The sequence below is a fragment of the Diabrotica undecimpunctata genome, chromosome 7 (genome assembly GCF_040954645.1).
Source record: "Diabrotica undecimpunctata isolate CICGRU chromosome 7, icDiaUnde3, whole genome shotgun sequence".
NCBI lineage: Eukaryota > Metazoa > Arthropoda > Insecta > Coleoptera > Chrysomelidae > Diabrotica > Diabrotica undecimpunctata.
In genome coordinates, this window is record NC_092809.1 from 48,636,880 (window position 1) to 48,658,629 (window position 21,750).

Here is a 21,750-nt window from a genome sequence, read left to right on the forward strand (position 1 = left end):
TACTGCAGAGTATGTGTAAAAAAATTTTTGCATTCAACTCCTTTCATACATATATGAAAATAAAAATATACATTTTCATCAAAATATTGATTCAATCCTTCATTTACTATACTCCTATTACAGGTCAAATGTTGTTTATTAATTGTTAGTAAGTTGTTATTAATTCTGTTTCTCTTTCTGCTATGTCTTACCTATAGTATTACATATGTAATGATTGTGCAGATTGACTCCCAAATAAATTTGTAACGGCGAATACGTGTATAGAAGTGTAACTTCTAGCGGCAGTCCCTCTGGACTGCCACACCCGTTTTTTATGTCACTTTTAAAGAGCAAAAACGGTGTTTTTTAATTATTTTTATTTTTATTGTATCAAATCAATATCTTAGGGTAAAATTAGCAGAATATTAAACTAAAACACATAAAAAAGTTTTAATTTGAGCTGTACTGTATTAAATTTGACCTAATAGTTTATGCAAAATTAACTATTGAATGTCAAAAATGTAGATTCTTTGCCATTTTATATTTTTTAAATAAATTTTGTAAAAATTCTTTTTAAGTTATCAAAAAACCATTATATTGTAGCTCTTTTAATTAGGTACAAATTTAATGAGACTTCCTACGATCCTATCGGTCAATTCCTTTTTGAGATACATTTAATTCTTTATAAAAATTCTTAAATTTTTATAAATTTTCCAGGGTCAGAACTTTTTTCCTAAAAAAGATGGAGATATATGTTTTAAACGAATTCTCTTGTTAATTAATTATATTTTTATGTAAAAATAAAAATAATTACTAAGAAAGTTTTTCAACTCCTTATTTATTGCTTTGAAGTTTGGGCGACTTAGAGGGGAAGTAACAGCGCTCGCTATACAGTAAACACATTTTAACTCATTGATTCTTATAGCTGACGTTAAGACGAAGATTGAAAAAAGTATTCTATCACCAATAGAAGTGAAGTTAGCTTAATTAGTTTAAAAAAATACAGCTGCTGTGTTTATAACAATAAAGAATTAAAATTGGCGCCATTCAATAGTTATAGGCCTATATTTTATGAGGATAGTTGCTATTTAAAAAAAAACTGCTATTTTTAGTCAAAAAATAGGAGTGAAGTTGACTGTTTTTTTAAGTAGCCGAATCGGCTCGGTTTTGACTGGTTCTACTGTCGGCCCTGCGCATTTCAAATCCGCTACGCTCGAAACAATGTATCACATCTTCGTTAAATATGGACCAATGTTGCTCTTTTTTTATCTAGGGTAGCTGAAAATTTTGAAAACATTGGCGATATTTATTTTGCTACGATTTACACTTTAATGATTATTAACAATTCTTTTTAAATTACTCTTAATTATCTCTATTCTATATGATAAGTATATTTTTTTTTATTAAATAGTACCTAAATATTCATATTAAATCATGCAATATCAAATATTTTTGAATTAAAAATAGAATATTTAATTAATATAACTATAAAGTATATATAGATTTATAGAATTATTAATATATATATATATATATATATATATATATATATATATATATACAGGGATGAGTGCCTTAAGAACCGGCAAAATAACGCAAAAGATAGAAAACATAATACGTTGTGAAATAAAACGAGATGAAAGTAGTAGATGTGAGAAATTATCAATATTAACCCATAATTTACTTTACATTACATTAGAATTATCGAAAATTTCCCACCTTTAGACGTTAGCTTATGAGCTGGTTGACTTCAGTCATAGTAATACGTATCACGTAATGTAAGTAAAAACAGTTTAAGTAGGAGTATTTTTTTATCCAAAATTAAAGAGTTGATCAATAATAAACTATGATTTGAGACGTCGCATACACTCTTCTCAATACAGAATTATCAAAGCTTGTTATTCTGTATTCGTCAACACACAATTAATTATCAAATTACTACTAATTAAACTGTTTACTTACATTTGCTTTATTGCCTTCAATCAGTTTTTACTTTATGCGAAATTTAAAAAATGTAAATATTTGACGTCATACTTGTAATATTATGACTGAAGTCAACTAGCTCATAAGCTAACGTCTAAAGGTGGGAAACTATCGATAGTCCTAATGTAATTTAATGTAAATTAGAGGTTTCTATCGATAATTTCCCACCTCTACTACTTTCATCTCTTTTTATTTCACAGCGTGTTATGTTTTCTATCTTTTGCGTTATTTTGCCGGTTCTTAAGGCACTCATCACTGTATATATACAGTAAAGAGTGTCTTACCACCCGACTTTTTTTTTAGTGTACAAGTTACAAGGTACAAGTTACCTTGTAAAATAAAAAGAGATGAAACTCGTAGAGGTGAGAAATAATCGATAGAAACCTATAATTTACATTACAATACATTACCACTATCGATAGTCTTACACCTTTAGACGTTAGCTTCGAGATAAATCACCTCGGTCATAATTAATATGTGTAACGTCGTATGTGTGACGTATTTCCATTTTTTAATTTCGCATAAAGTAAAAACTGATTGACTACAATAAAGCAAAAATGTGAATAAAATAATTTAGTTAATAGTGATTATTTAATCTAAAGTTTTAAATTATTAACCAAGAATAATTTCTACTATGATTTGAACAGCAGCAGAACAATAACCCAAACTGTCACTAAATAATTATAAAAGTCTGGTGGATCAGAGTTCAAGGCACGATGTTCTCATCCAGGCGTTCAGGGTTCGAATCCAACATGGAGGTTTTACTTTTTTAAAACTAAAATTTGAAATTATGCAGATATTATATCGTTTTGCTTTAAATCACTAAACCTTTATTTCAGTCTTTATTAAAAGTGTTTATAGTAAAACATGAAAATCTTATTTAAAAAAACATGTACTTTCGAAAATAAAGTAAAGATTCTTCAAACATAAAAGAACGTTCTAAATAAATGAACTTACAAAAAATGTTTAAATAGGTAGAAATTCTATAAAAATATTCTAAATAAACGTATTTTATTCTAATGAAATGTATTTACAAAAAATGTTCGAATAAGCCTCCATTAGCAGCAGAACAATAACCCAATCTATTATAAAAGTTTCGTCTAACATTAGTTAATGTTTCTGGACTAATACCTCTCATTGAATCAAAGATCTTTTTTCTTAATTCTTGGAGAGAATTAGGCCTATCGTCTTCAATTCCATATAGTTTGGACTTGATATATCCCCACATAAAAAAATCACAAGGTGCAAGATCAGGTGATCTTGCAGGCCAAAAAATATCTCCGTGGCCACTAATCAATCGATTAGGAAAAGTCGCACTGAGATATTCACTGACGATGCGAGAATTATGTGCAGGACAACCATCGTGTTGAAACCATATGAAATCGAAAGGGTAAATTACGAAGCTCTGGGACAATTTGATTTTGCAGAAGTTCCAAGTATTTCCGCCCAGTCAACATACCGTCTATAAAAAATGGACCAATGATATGATTCCCTATTATGCCTCCCCAAACATTTACTTTTCGAGGACGCTGTGTACGAGCGACAGAAATCTGACGAGGATTTCCTCGAGACCAATACCGAGCATTCATTGAATTGTGACGGCCATGCAATGAAAACGTACATTCATCGGTGAACAAGACGTTCTCTAAAAAATGTTCATCTTGATGTGACATTTCCATTGCAGTTTGACAAAATTCTAAACGTCTATATTAATCCTCAGGGAATTGTCCGTTGGATTTATGCAGTTTATAGGGACGGTATCCATGTCTTTTCAAAATTTTACCTACTCTAAATCATGAAATTCCATATTGTTCTCCGAGACGAGATGTTGATTGGGTAGGATTTTGCTCAATACTTGCACAAATCAAAGTGTTCCTTAGTTCCAAATCTGGATTTACCTCCTTTCGTCTACGAACTCCTCTTGGAGCGAACACTGATCCATAAGTAAAAAAAAATTACGGATAATAGACTGAATTGTTGATCGTGCTGGAGCCGGCATATTTGGAAATATGTTTACAAATTGTTGTCTAATCATGTTGTCTGATAATCCATTCACATGCCAGACAACAATTTGCACTTTTTCTTCGACCGTTAAAACCATTTTTACGAATTGTTTTTTCAATAAAAAGTTTCTGTTTACCGTGCAAAAACACTTCTTGATATGTTATTATTTGATGGCTGAAGGCTTGATGATTTGGTTAGCTGTAAAGCAGGCAGCTGTTCGCGCGCATCCATTTTAATGTTGTTAAAATTGTTTGAAAATCATTACCTGTACAGAGGAATTGATATTATCACTGAGAATTTAGTGATGGATTTGACATTAAACAGTCTTCACCGGATGTAAAACTGGAATTGAATTTGAATTATTTTGTATTTCTATTTTATAACATTGTAATAAGAATAAATTGTAAATAATGAGTTTTTCTTGGTACCTAATATGTATCATATTTTTTATTATTTTTTGATTGAATAAAACAAAAATTTTATCCTTGGTGTGAATTGAACCCCAACCTTCTTGTCAATAGACCACGTCTCTAACTATTACACCAATTCCACATACAATAATTGTTTTCGGACCGAACATACCTACCTTTAGTTTAGTCAAATATTTCAGTTGAGTTATTTTTATTATTAACTAACTTAAAGATTTATAATTTAAAATCGCTACTAATTAATATTTTTTACTATAATATATCTTAATTTATTCAATCATTTATTCTAACATCAGAAATTATTAAAATAAAATATTTTCGAGGTCATCCGTATAATTATGACTAAACTCAAATAGCCACGTCTAAAACTATTTTATCTCGTACTATCTCACAACTTAATCTATCTTCTATCCTTTCCGCTATTTTGCCGGGTGGTAAGACACTCATCACTGTATATATATATATATATATATATATATATATATATATATATATATATATATACAGTATCTGGTGCAAAATAATAAATGTGAAACACAGTAAAAAAGTTTATTAAATATTTTATTATTAATATTTTAACTAATATAAACACTATTCATTAATTTATAATAAATAATAATAATATTCATTAACTTTTCGTTTTTTATTTATATTATGTATAATTTGACTTCGTCGTCGTTTAATATTACATCCAAAATATCAATGTCGTCACTCCCATTCAGATCGTCATTTTCATCACGATTAACAATTGGAGAATTATCGCAGGTTTCTCAGGAGGGACCATTTTTTCGTTAGATGTGATCGGTTCTAATACGTTTTCTTCACCCTTTTGCCAACCATAATGTTACGAGTCAAACTTGTATATATGATAATAAACTCTCAAACAACGCTCATCCGTAGCATTTTGTGTCGACGGCAAATATAAAATCGACCAAATAAGAATCCGTCTAGAAATAAACCTCGATCTTAAAAAAAACGTTATGTCCCTGCAAAATTTATAGAAATTTAAGAATTTTTGTAAACAATTAAACGTTTCTCGAAAAGAAATTAACCGACCGGATCTTACGAGGTCCACTCCTGGCACCAGGTAGCTCAAGGACCATCGCCGGTATATTATTCGAAGTCTTATTTGATTTGAAATTAAAAAAGCTACAACATAAAACCTTTTGCGTAAAAATAGAATTTTCACAAAAGTTATTTCAAAAATTTAAAATTGACGTTTTTGGACCTTCAATCGTTAAAGTTGTATAAACTATTGAGTCAAATTTAATTTAGCACAACTCAAATTAAAGTTTTATTTATGTACTTTTACAATATTGTGCTCATTCTACACTAAAATATTGATTTAATACAATAAAAATAAAAATAATCAAAAACACTGCTTTTTGCGTCTTAAAGTGCCAGAAAAATATTATAACTAACAATTTGGAGCTTCACGACCGTGGAGGTTACTCCGAACATAGCCACTAATAACGCTGTGCTAGTTTCAAAAATTCACTAATTAATGCTTAAAATCATTCATTTTTTCTCTTCCTATTCAAATAGCTAAACTTTTTGGTAATTTGAAAATATATCATTATACAACTAACAATAAACAATTTTTTCAGTTGTCTGCATACTTGTAGACTAATTTATACGTTATTTTTTTTCAGATGTTAAAATCCTGTAGAAAGTTAAGCATGACCGTTCGATCACCAGCTCTACCAGCTCCTGGGTACGGAGGAGGCGCTCCGTGGCAGATGAGACAAACTTGTTCGTGGATGGATAGGCACGGTCGGCCAGTCTCTCCGCCTATGGAATACACTAGATCGGGTCCGGTACCGCCCCAAAGGTACGGCTATGGTAGATCTTCAAGCAAAGACAGGAGTATACGAAGGGTAAGCAAAAATGATTAGGTTCATAAATGACGACCAAAGAAAAAAGATGAAGTAGACAAAAATAAATGGACAAACTAATAATTGAAAAAATAAAATAAAAATAAGAAATTTTCAACTTTGAAAAATTTGTATTAATAAAATATAATATTTTAACAGCATATGAATAAAAATAATAAAATTGGACGTTAGAGTAGTGGAAATGCAAATATATATGAATGACAATGATCATAATAATTAATACTAAAAATAAGTGTAATTTGTTTATTATTTTAAAGTATAAAAGATATTTTCTTACCTGTTGTAAAAATATTTTATATCAGAACTTTACTTTCATCTTCTAAACGTTTGTTTTACTACGAGACCTGTTCCATATGGTCAGCAGTAAATTCTCAATTTTAGATATTTTCGCAATTTTCCAGCAAATTTCCCGTCGAACAAAACAAACAATGTGGACCAGCCATCCCATCAGTCAATCTGCATCCCTTATTTGTTTTCCACTGCACGTTATCAATGCCATTTACAATGTGAATTTTGTATGAAGATTGGTGAATAAAGTGGATGCAATGTTGTCAAGTTACAAGTAATTAATTTATATGGCTATTTGCAATTTATCTAAAATACACGTTTGAGTTAGGTAATGGTAATATAATATATAAAAAGCAATAAATATGACCAACTTATCTTTAGGTAATATAAATAAATATCTTTGTATTTCTATTTTATTCTTTTTTGGTGTACCAGTATAAATACATGACATTGCTGTTAGTCTGCTTTGGTTTCAACGTAGAAAATGGTACTAATTTTGTCCGTTTAGGAGATTGTGTTACTCTCAGGTAATAAACTTGGTTGAACACATTTGTCAGCACTTCTTCCATTAAGTCCGTATTAAATTCCAGAACATCAGCTCCTTCCAGAGGTAGTTCGTGGTATTAGCAAGAACTGGATAGTTTGAAGCATTTATTTTAAAACCGCCAGAAGATAATATTTCTTCTCTCTCCAATGGCGCTATAGCCCAAATCGAGCCTTGGCCTCCTCCAAACTATGCCTTCAGCCTTGCCAGACCCGCGCCGATCTTCTCCAGGATCTCACGTATAACAAATTTTGCTCGTCCGCTGCCACTTTATCCTCCCACGTTTTAGTTGGCCTTCCTTTTTATTATCTAGGGCTCTTTTTGGCAATCTTTCAGTCTCCCTTCTCACTACATGACCAGTCCATCGAAATCGCTGAAGTTTAACGTATTCTGAGATTGGTGCCTCTTTGAACAATTGGTAAAGTTCATGGTTGTACCTGGATCTTCATACTCCGTTTTCGTTAATAAGTCCAAATATCTTTCTTAGGACTTTTCTTTCAAAGACTTCCAGCTTTCGTTTTGTGTCTTCTGTCATCATACTGATAATAGTTTTGTAGACCCTGATTTTAGATCTCCAGTGGGTGTTTTTGGAGCGGAATACATAGGCGAGTGAAAAGTAAGCTTTGTTTCCCTTTACTCTTCTTCTTTGAATTTCTAGTTCTTCTGTTCAATCCGTGTTTAATGTAACTCCCAGATATGTGAAGCTTTCTACCGTTTAAATATCGTCCTCTAATTCAACTAGAAGATGTTATTGGTGCATAGTTATTTTTAACTTGTAAACTTGTGAAAGTTCATAGGTTGGCACTCCAGCAAAGTCAGAATTGTCAAAATTAAGACTGTTTAGTAGCCAAATTCTGGCTTATTTAAAAGCCGTTGTAATATGTGATGTGGGAAGAAAAGCTTCATTATTCCTTGGTCTCTGTTATACAGCTGTTGGCTGTTGGCATCCAGCCTGATTTTGTTGCATATCCAACTACATCGGGCATACCTCCATATAAATGATGATGTTTCATTCTTACTCGAGGGTACAGATACAGTACGTTAAGTTTTAAATTAGATATAGACCCTATACAGGGCAACACTGCGCATCGTCGACTTTCTACGAACCTGCTTCGTTGACCCGTCGGCAATTGGTCATTATACAGTGGTTGTTTAAAGCGTTAACAGCGTAGATCTTTAATTTAATTTTGTAATCAACATGTCTGTTTATACGCTAGTAAAAAAAGTTTGTAACGAGTCCGTTACTTAAATAATCGTTTACCTTCTTTTTGTGACTGGAATCTTTTAATTTAATTCTAAATTAAATTCATATTGAAATATTCTTAAACTAAATATTTAAATAACTCCCAGTAAATTTTATTTTCTGAGGTTGGCATTAAACTGCGCCCTCAGTGGTAAAATTCTGAAAGTACATTTATTCTGCGACGTGTAGAATTTTAACGTGGTCACTTGTTAACTGGAGTTGATCGAAAGAGGATCGATTCGACCAGAGTAGTGCGGCTGGGGAAGTGCCACTTTTTTTCCCGAATTTGGTTTAAGTTTATTTTTATGTGAAGAGATGTTTATTTTAGAAGAAACCATTTGAGTTATTTTGTTGTTTTGTACGAGGATATTTTCAGTTGGATCACCCTAGCCGGTAAGATAACATTACAAATAAATTATAAGGAAAAATCCTTCATATCATCCGCCATTGTTAGTAAAATTCAGACCTATTTTAATTTCGTCTTTGATAGGTATTTCATATATTTTATACATGTTATATTTCACCTTATTTCATTAAGGAAAAGTTTTATACCTAAATAAATTATAAGTATTAGATTCTATATCTATCTCAAATTTTTATTTCCTTTCAAGAGTTAAAGCAAACAATTATTTATTTCAATTTCATACCGTTTAAACCGGCTAATATTTCTTTTTTTTTCCTATTCTATAATATATAAAGATCATGTTTTCCGTTAAAATTATCTATTTAATATATCCATACATTATAAAAACATTGTCACACCATTCGAAGGTCACTATTTACCGAAAACCATTAAGGTTTTTATTTCAATTTAATGTCGCTTGCTGACATTTTTTGTATCGCCTTTCAAGGTTGATAACCCTTGTGTTTTTCCTTACCTTTTGTATGTACAAAAAACATGGAGTAACACAACTATTCCTTTTAGCCTACTCAAGAATCCAGTTACAAGTCAGGGGAAGAATTTTTTTTTCAGTTTTGGGGTTATACTTAATAAGGATAAGGGGAAGGAGTTCCAAGTTAATTTATGGGAAACTTAAGAAAGATTTTAAGTGACTTATTTGTCCAATAGTACCTGATCCAGGGAATACAGGTTTGGTATCTTGTTACCACCTGAGTCCAGTTCTCCACCGGATCATCTTCGAGGGAAACCTACGGAAACCGGCAGGAAGAACTGACTTATTTTTGTTTATCATTCAATTACTTTAAATAATTTTTGCTAAGTCCTCTTCAAGGTTTTAACTTTTGGTTCTATTTTTAATAAAAGAAAACTATCCTTAATAATAAATATCTTCAATTTAAAAAAAAAACATTAATCATTGTAACTTAATTTAATTATTTATTGTCTACCAAGGGATGAGGTTATAACTCTCCCTTGAATTTCTCTTTGTTAGGTTATTGTGTGCACACATATCCGGAGAATTTTTACTTAAAAACATAAACAATTTTTTAACGAAAACTAAACTATTAGTGAGTAGTATATAATTATATTTATTATTTATACATTATTATTGGATCTAACTTTTGTCACAATTTGAAATTTTTAAGGGGTATATCAGGGGTAAATTGTTTTATAATTATATTCAGGAATTTTACTGTAAATATAGCTATAGTTAACTGTACATAAGAAGTGGTGGTTTAGTATATAAGCATTTAAAATAGTTTGTACCTAAGTTTGGTAATTATTAAAGGTGTGGTTAAAATTTAATATTTCAATTAGTACCTATCTTTCATATTTCAGCAATACAAGATATCTCGGAAGAAAACATTTAACTTCCTGGTGCCCAAGCATTCACTAGAGCAACTTTTACTTTTCATCTGTTTATTTCTTGGTGGTTTTCTTGTCATTAGTTCTTATATCTTACGGTCTCTGTAGGGCCTGCAAATTGGCCGAATCCTTCTTTGAGTGTCAAGTGGTCATTCTCCTGCATAGTCGCTAGCCAACACTTAATTCTGCTATAATTTAAAATTCATAGTTACTCTTTATTTATTTCTTCTACATAATTTATTTCTATCTAATCCCTTCCATCTTCTGTTATTCCACATATTAGTTCGTTGGTGTATCAAGGTACATTTTAGAGTTTACCCTTTTGCTACACTGGATAGCGTCACCCAGACTCCTCTAGCACAATTTTTGTTACATTAACATATATTTTGTTACATTGGCGAGCCCAACGTGGTGCCTATTTTCAGTTCAGACCGTACATTCTGTAGTATATTTTTCTTTGCAAAATATTCTTTATTATTTCTAATTTGTTCCTGTTGCTCTTTGTTCATTTTTTTTAACTTCTTTATTTATCTATTTTTCCTTATTAGATTTTTATTTATAGGTATACTTGTATTGCTGTAGGTTACTTACATTCATATTTAAACCCTCACCTTTTTAATCTCATTGTGTACAGTTAACAAGTTATTTTACTATTATTGAACTATAAAATTTAATAATTTAGATATTACTATTTTTATATATATATATATATATATATATATATATATATATATATATATATATATATATATATATATTAGCCAATATTGGTGGGTTTTTTATATTCAATTATTTGTTAACCATATACTTGTTGAAACCATTGTGTGTTGCTTCAAGGATTCAAATTTATATTTACTTAACTTTACTTAACCATTTTGAAATTTTTTCAATATATTCATATTTTTTTTGGAAACTTTAGATTATTCTTCGATTGACTTTGTGGTGTGTTAGTACATTATTTCTTTTGGCTATCCTATCTAGTCATCTATTATTTTTTTTTGTTTTCATAATGTCTGCATTTAAGGTAGAACATTTGTTAGTGAAGGAATTGGATTATGAGTTAAGGATTAGGGACATCAATATTGATGAGTCTTCCAATGTGGATTTAAAACGCAAACTATTGCGTGGAGCTTTAAGGCAAGAAGAAGGAAACAGAAGCTTTCGACAAATTTCTGCCACAAGTATTCCTTTTCTAGAGCAGCAAGAAGAGATTGATGAGACTGTGGATGATTTGGCTAAAAGGATATCCGATTTTAGAGGGACTGTCCAAGATAGCCTATACTCCAGGCTGATATCACGTCTAGCTCATGTCTCAGGCCGTGTTCATTTATTGTCGTGTTCGAATGAGGAGCAGCAATCTTATAAACGCTCAATTTCAATCCGAATTCTTAGCCTAGAGGGTGAACTTGATTCACGAGTAAATCCAATTGCTACTTCAACTCCTATTTCTTCTGTCCAAGCAGCTAACTCATTTCTACACCCCAAACCTGTTCAGGTACATAAATGGGGCATTACATTTTCTGGTGAAGGTCATTATGACCAAGTAATTTCTTTTTTGGATAGGGTGGAATGTCTTCGAGTATCGAGAGGAGTAAGTGAAGATGATCTTTTTGCAGCTTCTGCTGAATTGTTTACAGGCACAGCTTTTACGTGGTTTAGAAACAACCGCAATAATTTTTCTAATTGGTCTGATTTGGCTCAGAAACTTAAATCTGATTTTCTTCCATATTCATTTCAAGATGACCTTCTAGACCAAATCAAAAATCGTAGACAGAAGCCAAATGAGTCTGTTACGATGTTTATTAATAACATTTTGGGTATGTGTAGTCGCCTTGAGACTCCTCTAACAGATTCTGCAAAAATTAAGATTATTCTGAAATGTCTATTGCTTTTTTATCACCAACAATTAGCTTTAGTAGACATCACCAGTATAGCAGACATCACCGAGAAATGTAAACGTTTGGAGGAAACTTTATCTTGGTCTTCTCAACCTCCCACCACTTCCAAACACTCTTCTGACTCTTTCGGTCACCAAAATCCTTTTAGACACCGTTCTTGGCAATCTAAGGGCCCTAAGCGTAATATCTCAGTTGTAAGTTCTGTAGTGTGCTGGAATTGTCGTGAGTCTGGCCATACTTTTTATGATTGCGGCATCCCTCGTACCCGTATTTTCTGCCACGGTTGTGGTAAAGAAAATACCCTCAAACGCAATTGTTTTAGGTGTTCGGGAAACGAACGATCGGAGGTCCGTCCCCTGAGCGTTTCTCCGTCCACACCCCCATCAGGGAATCAAACCGTTACATCAAACGAAATCACTGGTCCAACCACGTCAAACCACCCAAACCCATCTTCCAGTCGGAAAGGGAAAGGGGTTGTCCCCAAAAAACCAAAACACACCACACCAAGTCACTCCAAGAAGTAAATTCACAATATAATACATTTGATTTACATAGATTATATTCCCCAAATATCTTCCCAAATTTTAGTAATAAACATAATAGTAGCAGTGTAGTAGTTCCAGTATCTATACCAGAGTCTACCACAATTCAGGAGGATTCTTTTATTTCTGATTCTTCTTGTTTGCCTATTGCATCCTCTGATTGTGTAGGTAGAGATAATAAGTTTAGTTTAGTACCATTTAAAATTTTTGACCAATCAGATAATGATTGTTTTGATTTGAATTCGTTATTAGTGAGAAAACATAATGATAATAGACCTTATCTTCCTATTAAGATTTTAGGACAATCTTGCTTAGCCCTTTTAGATAGTGGCTCGAAGATTTCTGTGATAGGTTCACATTCATTAGCTTTACTGAAAAATGATGAGGTTTCCATTATGCCCATTTCTTCTCTGCAAGTGTCTACTGCAGATGGTACAGTTCAGTCTATTACAGGCAAATTCGAAACCGAAATCACAGTAGCAGATTTATGTAAGCAAATTACATTCTATATCATTCCTTCAGTTCAGAATTCCATAATTTTAGGTATGGATTTCTTAAATGTTTTTAATAGAACACTAAATTGCCCAAATTTTTCATTTTCTATTTCTCAATTTAATCTATCCTTACTTAGTGCTATTCAGGATTTTACTAGTTTATCTAGTTCCGAACAAAGGCAATTAGAGAATATGATCTCTAAATTTATAACTCTTTCGTCGAAAGACAAGTTAGGTCGTACATCCTTAATATCTCACACTATCGAGGTGGGAGATACCACACCTTTTCGACAATACCAGTATCCTATTCCTCAGGCTTGGCAAGTTGACTTGGAAAAGGAAATTGATTCCATGTTAGAGTTGAAGATCATTGAACCTTCCACGTCTTCTTACTGTAGTCCTTTGTGGTTAACCAAGAAAAAGGATGGATCTTTTAGGGTTTGCTTCGATGGTCGAAAGTTGAATAATATTACTACAAATCGGGATGCTTATCCTATTCCTCGAATAGACGTCATTCTAAGTAAACTCCAGAATGCTAGATATATTTCTTCTATCGACCTATCGAAAGCTTTTTTACAAATTCCTTTAAGTGAGGAAAGTAAAAAGTATACAGCTTTTGCAGTTAGTGGGAAAGGATTATTTCAGTTTGTCACTATGCCTTTTGGTCTTGTTTCAGCTCCTCAGACAATGTGTCGTCTGATGGACTTAGTCATTGGTCCTCAGTTAGAGCCCTATGTTTTTTATTATTTGGATGACATTTTGGTTGTCACTCCTGATTTTTCTCTTCATATGGAAATTTTGGATAAGTTATTTTTACGTCTCAAAGAGGCTAATTTAACTATTAATTTAGATAAATGTCAGTTTTGTCGTCCTAGTCTTAAATTTTTAGGATATGTAGTCGATAGTAAAGGTTTTAAGGACTGATCCTGATAAAGTTACTGCTATCAAGGATTTTCCTATACCTAAGACTACTACCCAAGTCCGTAGGATATTAGGCATGTGTGGATATTATCGTCGGTTTGTGCCGTCTTATTCTACTTTGTTATCCCCACTTACAGATCTCCTTAGAAATAGGAAAAAAGGCCAAACTATTACATGGACTTCAGAAGCCGAAGATGCTTTCCGGCGTATAAAAGAAGCTCTTACTAGTGCACCTGTCATGACATCTCCGAATTTTAAAGAGCATTTCTATCTCATGACAGATTGTTCCAACACTGCTTCAGGTGGTGTACTATTTCAAATGAAGGATGGTTCGGAACATCCAATAGCTTATACCAGCAAAAAGCTCAATAAAGCACAGAAAAATTATTCCACCACAGAGAGAGAACTTCTTGCAATTATCCATGGTCTTGATGCCTTTCGGTACTATCTTGAGGGTCGTAAGTTTACTATCATCACAGATCATAGTTCTTTATTATGGTTACATTCCATGAAAAATCCGTCACAACGTTTGTCCCGTTGGATTTGTAGGCTTTCTGTCTTTGATTATAATATTGTTCATCGCAAAGCCAATGGTGTTGTGGTTGCAGATGCGTTGTCACGTACATTCGACATCAATCTTTTAGATCTGTCCACTTTAGCTCCAGATAATTGGTATCGAACTATGATTCATAATGTCACCCAAGAACCTACTAGATATCCTGATTTCAAGGTAGAGAATAATATCCTGTATAAACATGTAATCAGTCCAGTTGAATCTTTATCGAATATGTCTGATTGGAAAATAGTAGTCCCCACAGCAAATAGGGATGAAGTCTTGAGAACTTTTCATGATGATGTGACATCAGGTCACTTTGGTTTTTATAAAACATTTAGTAAAATAGCTGAGTTATATTACTGGCCTGGTCTGCGCAACTCAGTTAAGAAATACATCTCTAGATGTAGAGTTTGTGCAACATGCAAGCCGAGTAACCTACCTCAAGCTGGATTAATGGGTTCGTTTAGGAACATTAATTTTCCTTGGCAAATGATCTCTTTAGACCTTATTGGACCGTATCCACGTAGTTATTCAGGTAATACGTATTGTTTGGTAGTTGTAGATTACTTCACCAAATTTCCTTTAGTTTGCCCTCTTCGTAAGGCTACAACTCCAGCTATTTTGAAGTTCTTAGAGGAGCAAGTGTTCTTACTATTTGGTATTCCCCAAATAGTATCATGTGATAATGGTCCACAATTTATTTCTAAAGCCTTTAAAGATCTTTAAGTAAATATAAGGTCCAAAAGATATTCTACAATGCAGCTTATCATCCGCAAGCTAACCACACTGAACGTGTAAATCGTAGCATTGTTACTGCTCTTCGATTTTACACTTACACTGATCATAGAGCTTGGGATAAGTACATTCATCCAGTGGCTCAAGCCATTCGAACTTCTGTTCATGAAATCACTTAGTGCTCTCCAGCTTATGTTAATTTTGGTAGGCATGTTCCATTGTCAGGTGATTATTTCGGTTTAATTTCTGAAAATTCAACAACTCTTCCTCAAATTTCTGAGAAATTTCACCGTATGGAAGATCTCCAAAACCTACCTCCAATATTCGCTGACATTAGGAAGAAGTTGAAAGCTTCTTACCTTAGAAATCAGCATCAGTATAATTTGAGGAAACGAGATTTGCGATTTTTTGTGGGCGATCGAGTTTTGAAACGGAATTTCGTAAAATCAAATAAAGGTGATGCCATTTCTGCTAAGTTTTGTCAGAAATATGTTCCCTGTACTGTCGTTAGGCTAATATCTCCTTTAGTATATGAATTAAAAGACAATTCGACAAATAGACGAATTGGTCAATTTCATATAAAGGATTTACTCCCTGATAATACAACAGATGAGGCAACATCTTCATCTTCAGAGGAAGATTAACTTAATGTCTATTAAGTTAACTTATTCCTATAAGTGTTATTGTTTTGGGCTCGGTTTGGTTATGATTTGATATTTTCTTAGATTTTTGTTATTAATCACCAGATTTGATATATCTACAGCTTATACTTTGATTAGTATCTGTTTATAATTAGTTAAAATTACTAAGGCCATTATAGTGTACTTATATTAGGGTTTGCACTGGTATGGAACTAAATATTGTAATGCTACTATACTGTGCTATATGTTTATGTGTGTATAACTTATGTTCTCATTTTACTTACTTGTTTTGCCAGTTGGAAAGAATGTTGTATTTTTTTTATGGATTTGATTCAGTTATTGGTCATAATCAAGTTATATAGTAACATGTACCTGGATTTGCTATGTGGGATGTTTTTAAATCAATCATTAGGAATTTATATAGACAATCATTATGCATAATTTTAGGACACTCCTATATTATATAGACTATTCTGCCTGTGTATAGGTGAATGAATACGTGGGTTCGAAGTTTTAGTTCAATTATTGGCCCCAGTTGTTCAATGAATTTCGGAATTCACCATTTTCATGACAAGTTGTACAGTTATCTAGGCAGTAGAATGTCTTCCATAGACAGTAAATTATTGTTAATGTTAATTAGGATTTGAATATTTAGCTTTAATCCTTAATATTTACAGACTTTGGTCTAATAACAGAATTGTTCCTTAGCTGATTTATTATTCTTACTTATATAGTTTACTCAATCCATGACATATTCCCTTTACAGCCAGCATTTTTAGATTACAGATAGTATTTCATATTTTGGCAACAAATGACCCTTCATAGTTATTTTCGCTTCTTTCCTCAGGCACTTATCTATATTTTGGTATATTGAATAAGGAATTATCCTGTTCTCTGTTATTAGTATCAGAACGAATTATAAATTTGCAGTTTCTTCAGAAATTGGTCTACTCGTTCTTGATGTTCTGTTTTGTTATTACTTCTACCTTACTCTTACTATTTTGCTATGGTTGTTAGAGTTACTGGCACATTAAACTCCTTTTAGTGCTCTTATGTTAGATATTCTTATAAATTTGTTGTAGCTACCTGCTATAGTTATCGAGTATCAGCATAAGTTAATTTTGTTGTAAGAAGTTACCACAGCAGTTCACATGCTTTGGTACTCTACCTTTTTGAGTTCAAGTTGTTCAGCTTTGCATTTGCTAGGATGATTAAGTCTATAACACCTCCTAGTTTTTATTTTTGGTCTTTATTTTGGATCCCAAATGTACTGATGGCAGATCATCAGGATGGAATCGATTTTATGGCTGTCCTTTTGTTCAAGCCGTTAGACCCACATTTTGATCCAATAATTTATTTGATGAATTTTTAGGTTAGGCACATATTACCGGATGTGGGTATATGTGGACCTACCCTATTTGGTTTATTTGGTTATAGTGTGAATTGGGTCATTATTTGCCTGATTGATTATCTTTGGATATGCTACTTTATAAATCTGTTGTCCACTGTATGGTCAATTTTGGATTTACCATCCAATTCGACACTTATATTGTTGTCTATACATTTGGTATTTTTATTGTTACTTATATTGTTTTATATAAGTACGTTGGTATTTTTATTATTACTTATTATTGTGTATCGGTCCACCTATTTGCCTGATTGATTATTCCTTGGATATGCTCTTCTATAAATCTGTTGTCCATTGATGAGTCAATTTTGGAACCAGGGTCCGATTTCACATTATTTTGGATTATTTGTATTGAGTATTTGTATTACTAGTCTATACTATGCTATGTTGGAGTTTTACCTTACTTTAACTTTACTCTAAATAGTATGACTTTTTACTTAGTTACATGTGGGTATCTTTAGATGAAACCATTTCTTTATTCCTACATCACTCATAATCTGTGGTTAATTATAATCATGTGAATCGATGTAGATTGTTTTGGAAGTATTTTAGTGAGTAAATATAGATTATAGCTGTACTTGGCAAATTGTTGCCATGGCTATAATTTTTTATATATAAGTTTATTTTTTTTTCTCGATTCTTGATTGCTCCACATATGGTTGAAGTATTGGTTAAACTACATCTAACCAATCAGTCAAGTAAAAGAAAAAAAAATTTTTTTCACTTAAAATTTTTTTTTCTCCAAGTAAGAGGGGAGTGTAACGAGTCCGTTACTTAAATAATCGTTTACCTTCTTTTTGTGACTGGAATCTTTTAATTTAATTCTAAATTAAATTCATATTGAAATATTCTTAAACTAAATATTTAAATAACTCCCAGTAAATTTTATTTTCTGAGGTTGGCATTAAACTGCGCCCTCAGTGGTAAAATTCTGAAAGTACATTTATTCTGCGACGTGTAGAATTTTAACGTGGTCACTTGTTAACTGGAGTTGATCGAAAGAGGATCGATTCGACCAGAGTAGTGCGGCTGGGGAAGTGCCACCTTTTTTTCCCGAATTTGGTTTAAGTTTATTTTTATGTGAAGAGCTGTTTATTTTAGAAGAAACCATTTGAGTTATTTTGTTGTTTTGTACGAGGATATTTTCAGTAGGATCACCCTAGCCGGTAAGATAACATTACAAATAAATTATAAGGAAAAATCCTTCATATCATCCGCCATTGTTAGTAAAATTCAGACCTATTTTAATTTCGTCTTTGATAGGTATTTCATATATTTTATACATGTTATATTTCACCTTATTTCATTAAGGAAAAGTTTTATACCTAAATAAATTATAAGTATTAGATTCTATATCTATCTCAAATTTTTATTTCCTTTCAAGAGTTAAAGCAAACAATTATTTATTTCAATTTCATACCGTTTAAACCGGCTAATATTTCTTTTTTTTTTCCTATTCTATAATATATAAAGATCATGTTTTCCGTTAAAATTATCTATTTAATATATCCATACATTATAAAAACATTGTCACACCATTCGAAGGTCACTATTTACCGAAAACCATTAAGGTTTTTATTTCAATTTAATGTCGCTTGCTGACATTTTTTGTATCGCCTTTCAAGGTTGATAACCCTTGTGTTTTTCCTTACCTTTTGTATGTACAAAAAACATGGAGTAACACAACTATTCCTTTTAGCCTACTCAAGAATCCAGTTACAAGTCAGGGGAAGAATTTTTTTTTTCAGTTTTGGGGTTATACTTAATAAGGATAAGGGGAAGGAGTTCCAAGTTAATTTATGGGAAACTTAAGAAGGATTTTAAGTGACTTATTTGTCCAATAGTACCTGATCCAGGGAATACAGGTTTGGTATCTTGTTACCACCTGAGTCCAGTTCTCCACCGGATCATCTTCGAGGGAAACCTACGGAAACCGGCAGGAAGAACTGACTTATTTTTGTTTATCATTCAATTACTTTAAATAATTTTTGCTATGTCCTCTTCAAGGTTTTAACTTTTGGTTCTATTTTTAATAAAAGAAAACTATCCTTAATAATAAATATCTTCAATTTAAAAAAAAAACATTAATCATTGTAACTTAATTTAATTATTTATTGTCTACCAAGGGATGAGGTTATAACTCTCCCTTGAATTTCTCTTTGTTAGGTTATTGTGTGCACACATATCCGGAGAATTTTTACTTAAAAACATAAACAATTTTTTAACGAAAACTAAACTATTAGTGAGTAGTATATAATTATATTTATTATTTATACATTATTATTGGATCTAACTTTTGTCACAATTTGAAATTTTTAAGGGGTATATCAGGGGTAAATTGTTTTATAATTATATTCAGGAATTTTACTGTAAATATAGCTATAGTTAACTATACATAAGAGGTGGTGGTTTAGTATATAAGCATTTAAAATAGTTTGTACCTAAGTTTGGTAATTATTAAAGGTGTGGTTAAAATTTAATATTTCAATTAGTACCTATCTTTCATATTTCAGCAATACAAGATATCTCGGAAGAAAACATTTAACTTCCTGGTGCCCAAGCATTCACTAGAGCAACTTTTACTTTTCATCTGTTTATTTCTTGGTGGTTTTCTTGTCATTAGTTCTTATATCTTACGGTCTCTGTAGGGCCTGCAAATTGGCCGAATCCTTCTTTGAGTGTCAAGTGGTCATTCTCCTGCATAGTCGCTAGCCAACACTTAATTCTGCTATAATTTAAAATTCATAGTTACTCTTTATTTATTTCTTCTACATAATTTATTTCTATCTAATCCCTTCCATCTTCTGTTATTCCACATATTAGTTCGTTGGTGTATCAAGGTACATTTTAGAGTTTACCCTTTTGCTACACTGGATAGCGTCACCCAGACTCCTCTAGCACAATTTTTGTTACATTAACATATATTTTGTTACAAGTTCAAATAATAAAGTGGTTTTATGGTGGTAATTCTGGACAAAAGAGTGTAGATTTATTTTCTGTGTTTTTTTTGAGAGGAGACCAACTCCGCGTACAGTCAATTTATAATATTGTTAAAAATTTAAAATTTTTTATAGTTATTATTGCCTCAGAAAATATCCCGGTCAAAAAGTGACAGATTTTATGACAGACTGCGATACTGTTTAGCCGTAGATGGTTAAATATTTGAATCATTTCTGTAGGGCATAAAGAAATATTTCTTATTTTATTAGGAATTATATTTTATTTTCAATAAGAGTATATTTATTGTTTTATCTTTTTATAGACATGCTCTTTTATTTTTAATTCAACCGATTGTTCACATTATTAAAAACAGATACAAATGCATCGCTTTATAAAGTTCAGTGTATTTCTATTGAAATTGTTTTACATCAAATTCGATTGACGGGGATGTGTATCGCATCCGTTGTTACGAGCTACTAAATAATTGTCTGTCGTGGTGTCTGAGGAGATCAGGAATTACAATTACCTCGTATGAGGCAATGTTGCTGATTTTAGCGCTTTATGTAGTGTACAATATCTAATCCAAAACTTAACGTACTGTATAACGGTGAAATAGTTACACCGGTGGCGGTGGTAAATCCACAGAAAGTGGCAAGTGTTCCTCTTAATGTCGAAGCACATTGATCTACTTTCTTCTTGTTGGATCTTGATATAACTCTTTATAATTGCTTGGCCCAAGTTTTAATGCAAAAAAAGTAAATTTAACGTTGGCTTGATTTAAAGCTGTGCAATCAATGTTAACATTTTCTCAAAATTACTGATGCTAGAAGATAAGCAAGAAATTACAATGGCAATCGTACCGCGTTTATAGCAAATTAGCAATTTACGGATGTGAGAATAAAAGAATAAATAACTGTTTAATCTAATGTCTTACTTTGCCACTACGACTAAAATAAGATCTGGCCAAAGTCCTTTCGTAAAGTTCTTATCTCACCTGTTTAAACCGCTGATTTCACCGAGTCCCCCGCGAAACACAAACACACTATAGAGTAGCGTTTCACGTTAAGAACAGAACGTTGCGTATTTCATATCGAAGACAGATGCGCGGCGATGCCACGACGAGCACAAGCACTATTCAGGGTTGTATTTGTATTTTCTTTTCCACAAATATAAATATTTTCTAATGAAACTGACCAGAAGTACTCATCGGACACAAGAGATGAAAAGTAGGGAAAATAATTTTAATTAAATTAATAATATTTACAAAAAATAATTTTATTTTATATTATTTTAATTATATTAACGACAGGTTAATTGTTTTTCGGTGAGAATACAACACGGCATTAGAATCATGGTTATTACAAACTAATTATCTTCGTACTTCGTACCTATAATGATCACAAGGCATTGTGGTTGTTTAGTAGTTATTCTGACTTTACTATGAATTAAATTTTCAATGAATGTTCATTGAAAATGGAAATTCAAA

At 31.9% G+C, this 21,750-nt stretch overlaps 1 protein-coding gene across 1 annotated transcript in view; it reads left to right on the forward strand.

Moving 5' to 3' along the window:
* Nucleotides 1–21,750, forward strand: part of dysc (whirlin protein dyschronic) — an 832,089-nt gene that overhangs the window by 199,101 nt on the left and 611,238 nt on the right. The window contains exon 4 of the mRNA XM_072538906.1: nucleotides 6,047–6,271. Within this exon, the coding sequence (XP_072395007.1) occupies nucleotides 6,047–6,271 (225 nt within the window). The remainder of the gene's footprint in view (nucleotides 1–6,046; nucleotides 6,272–21,750) is intronic.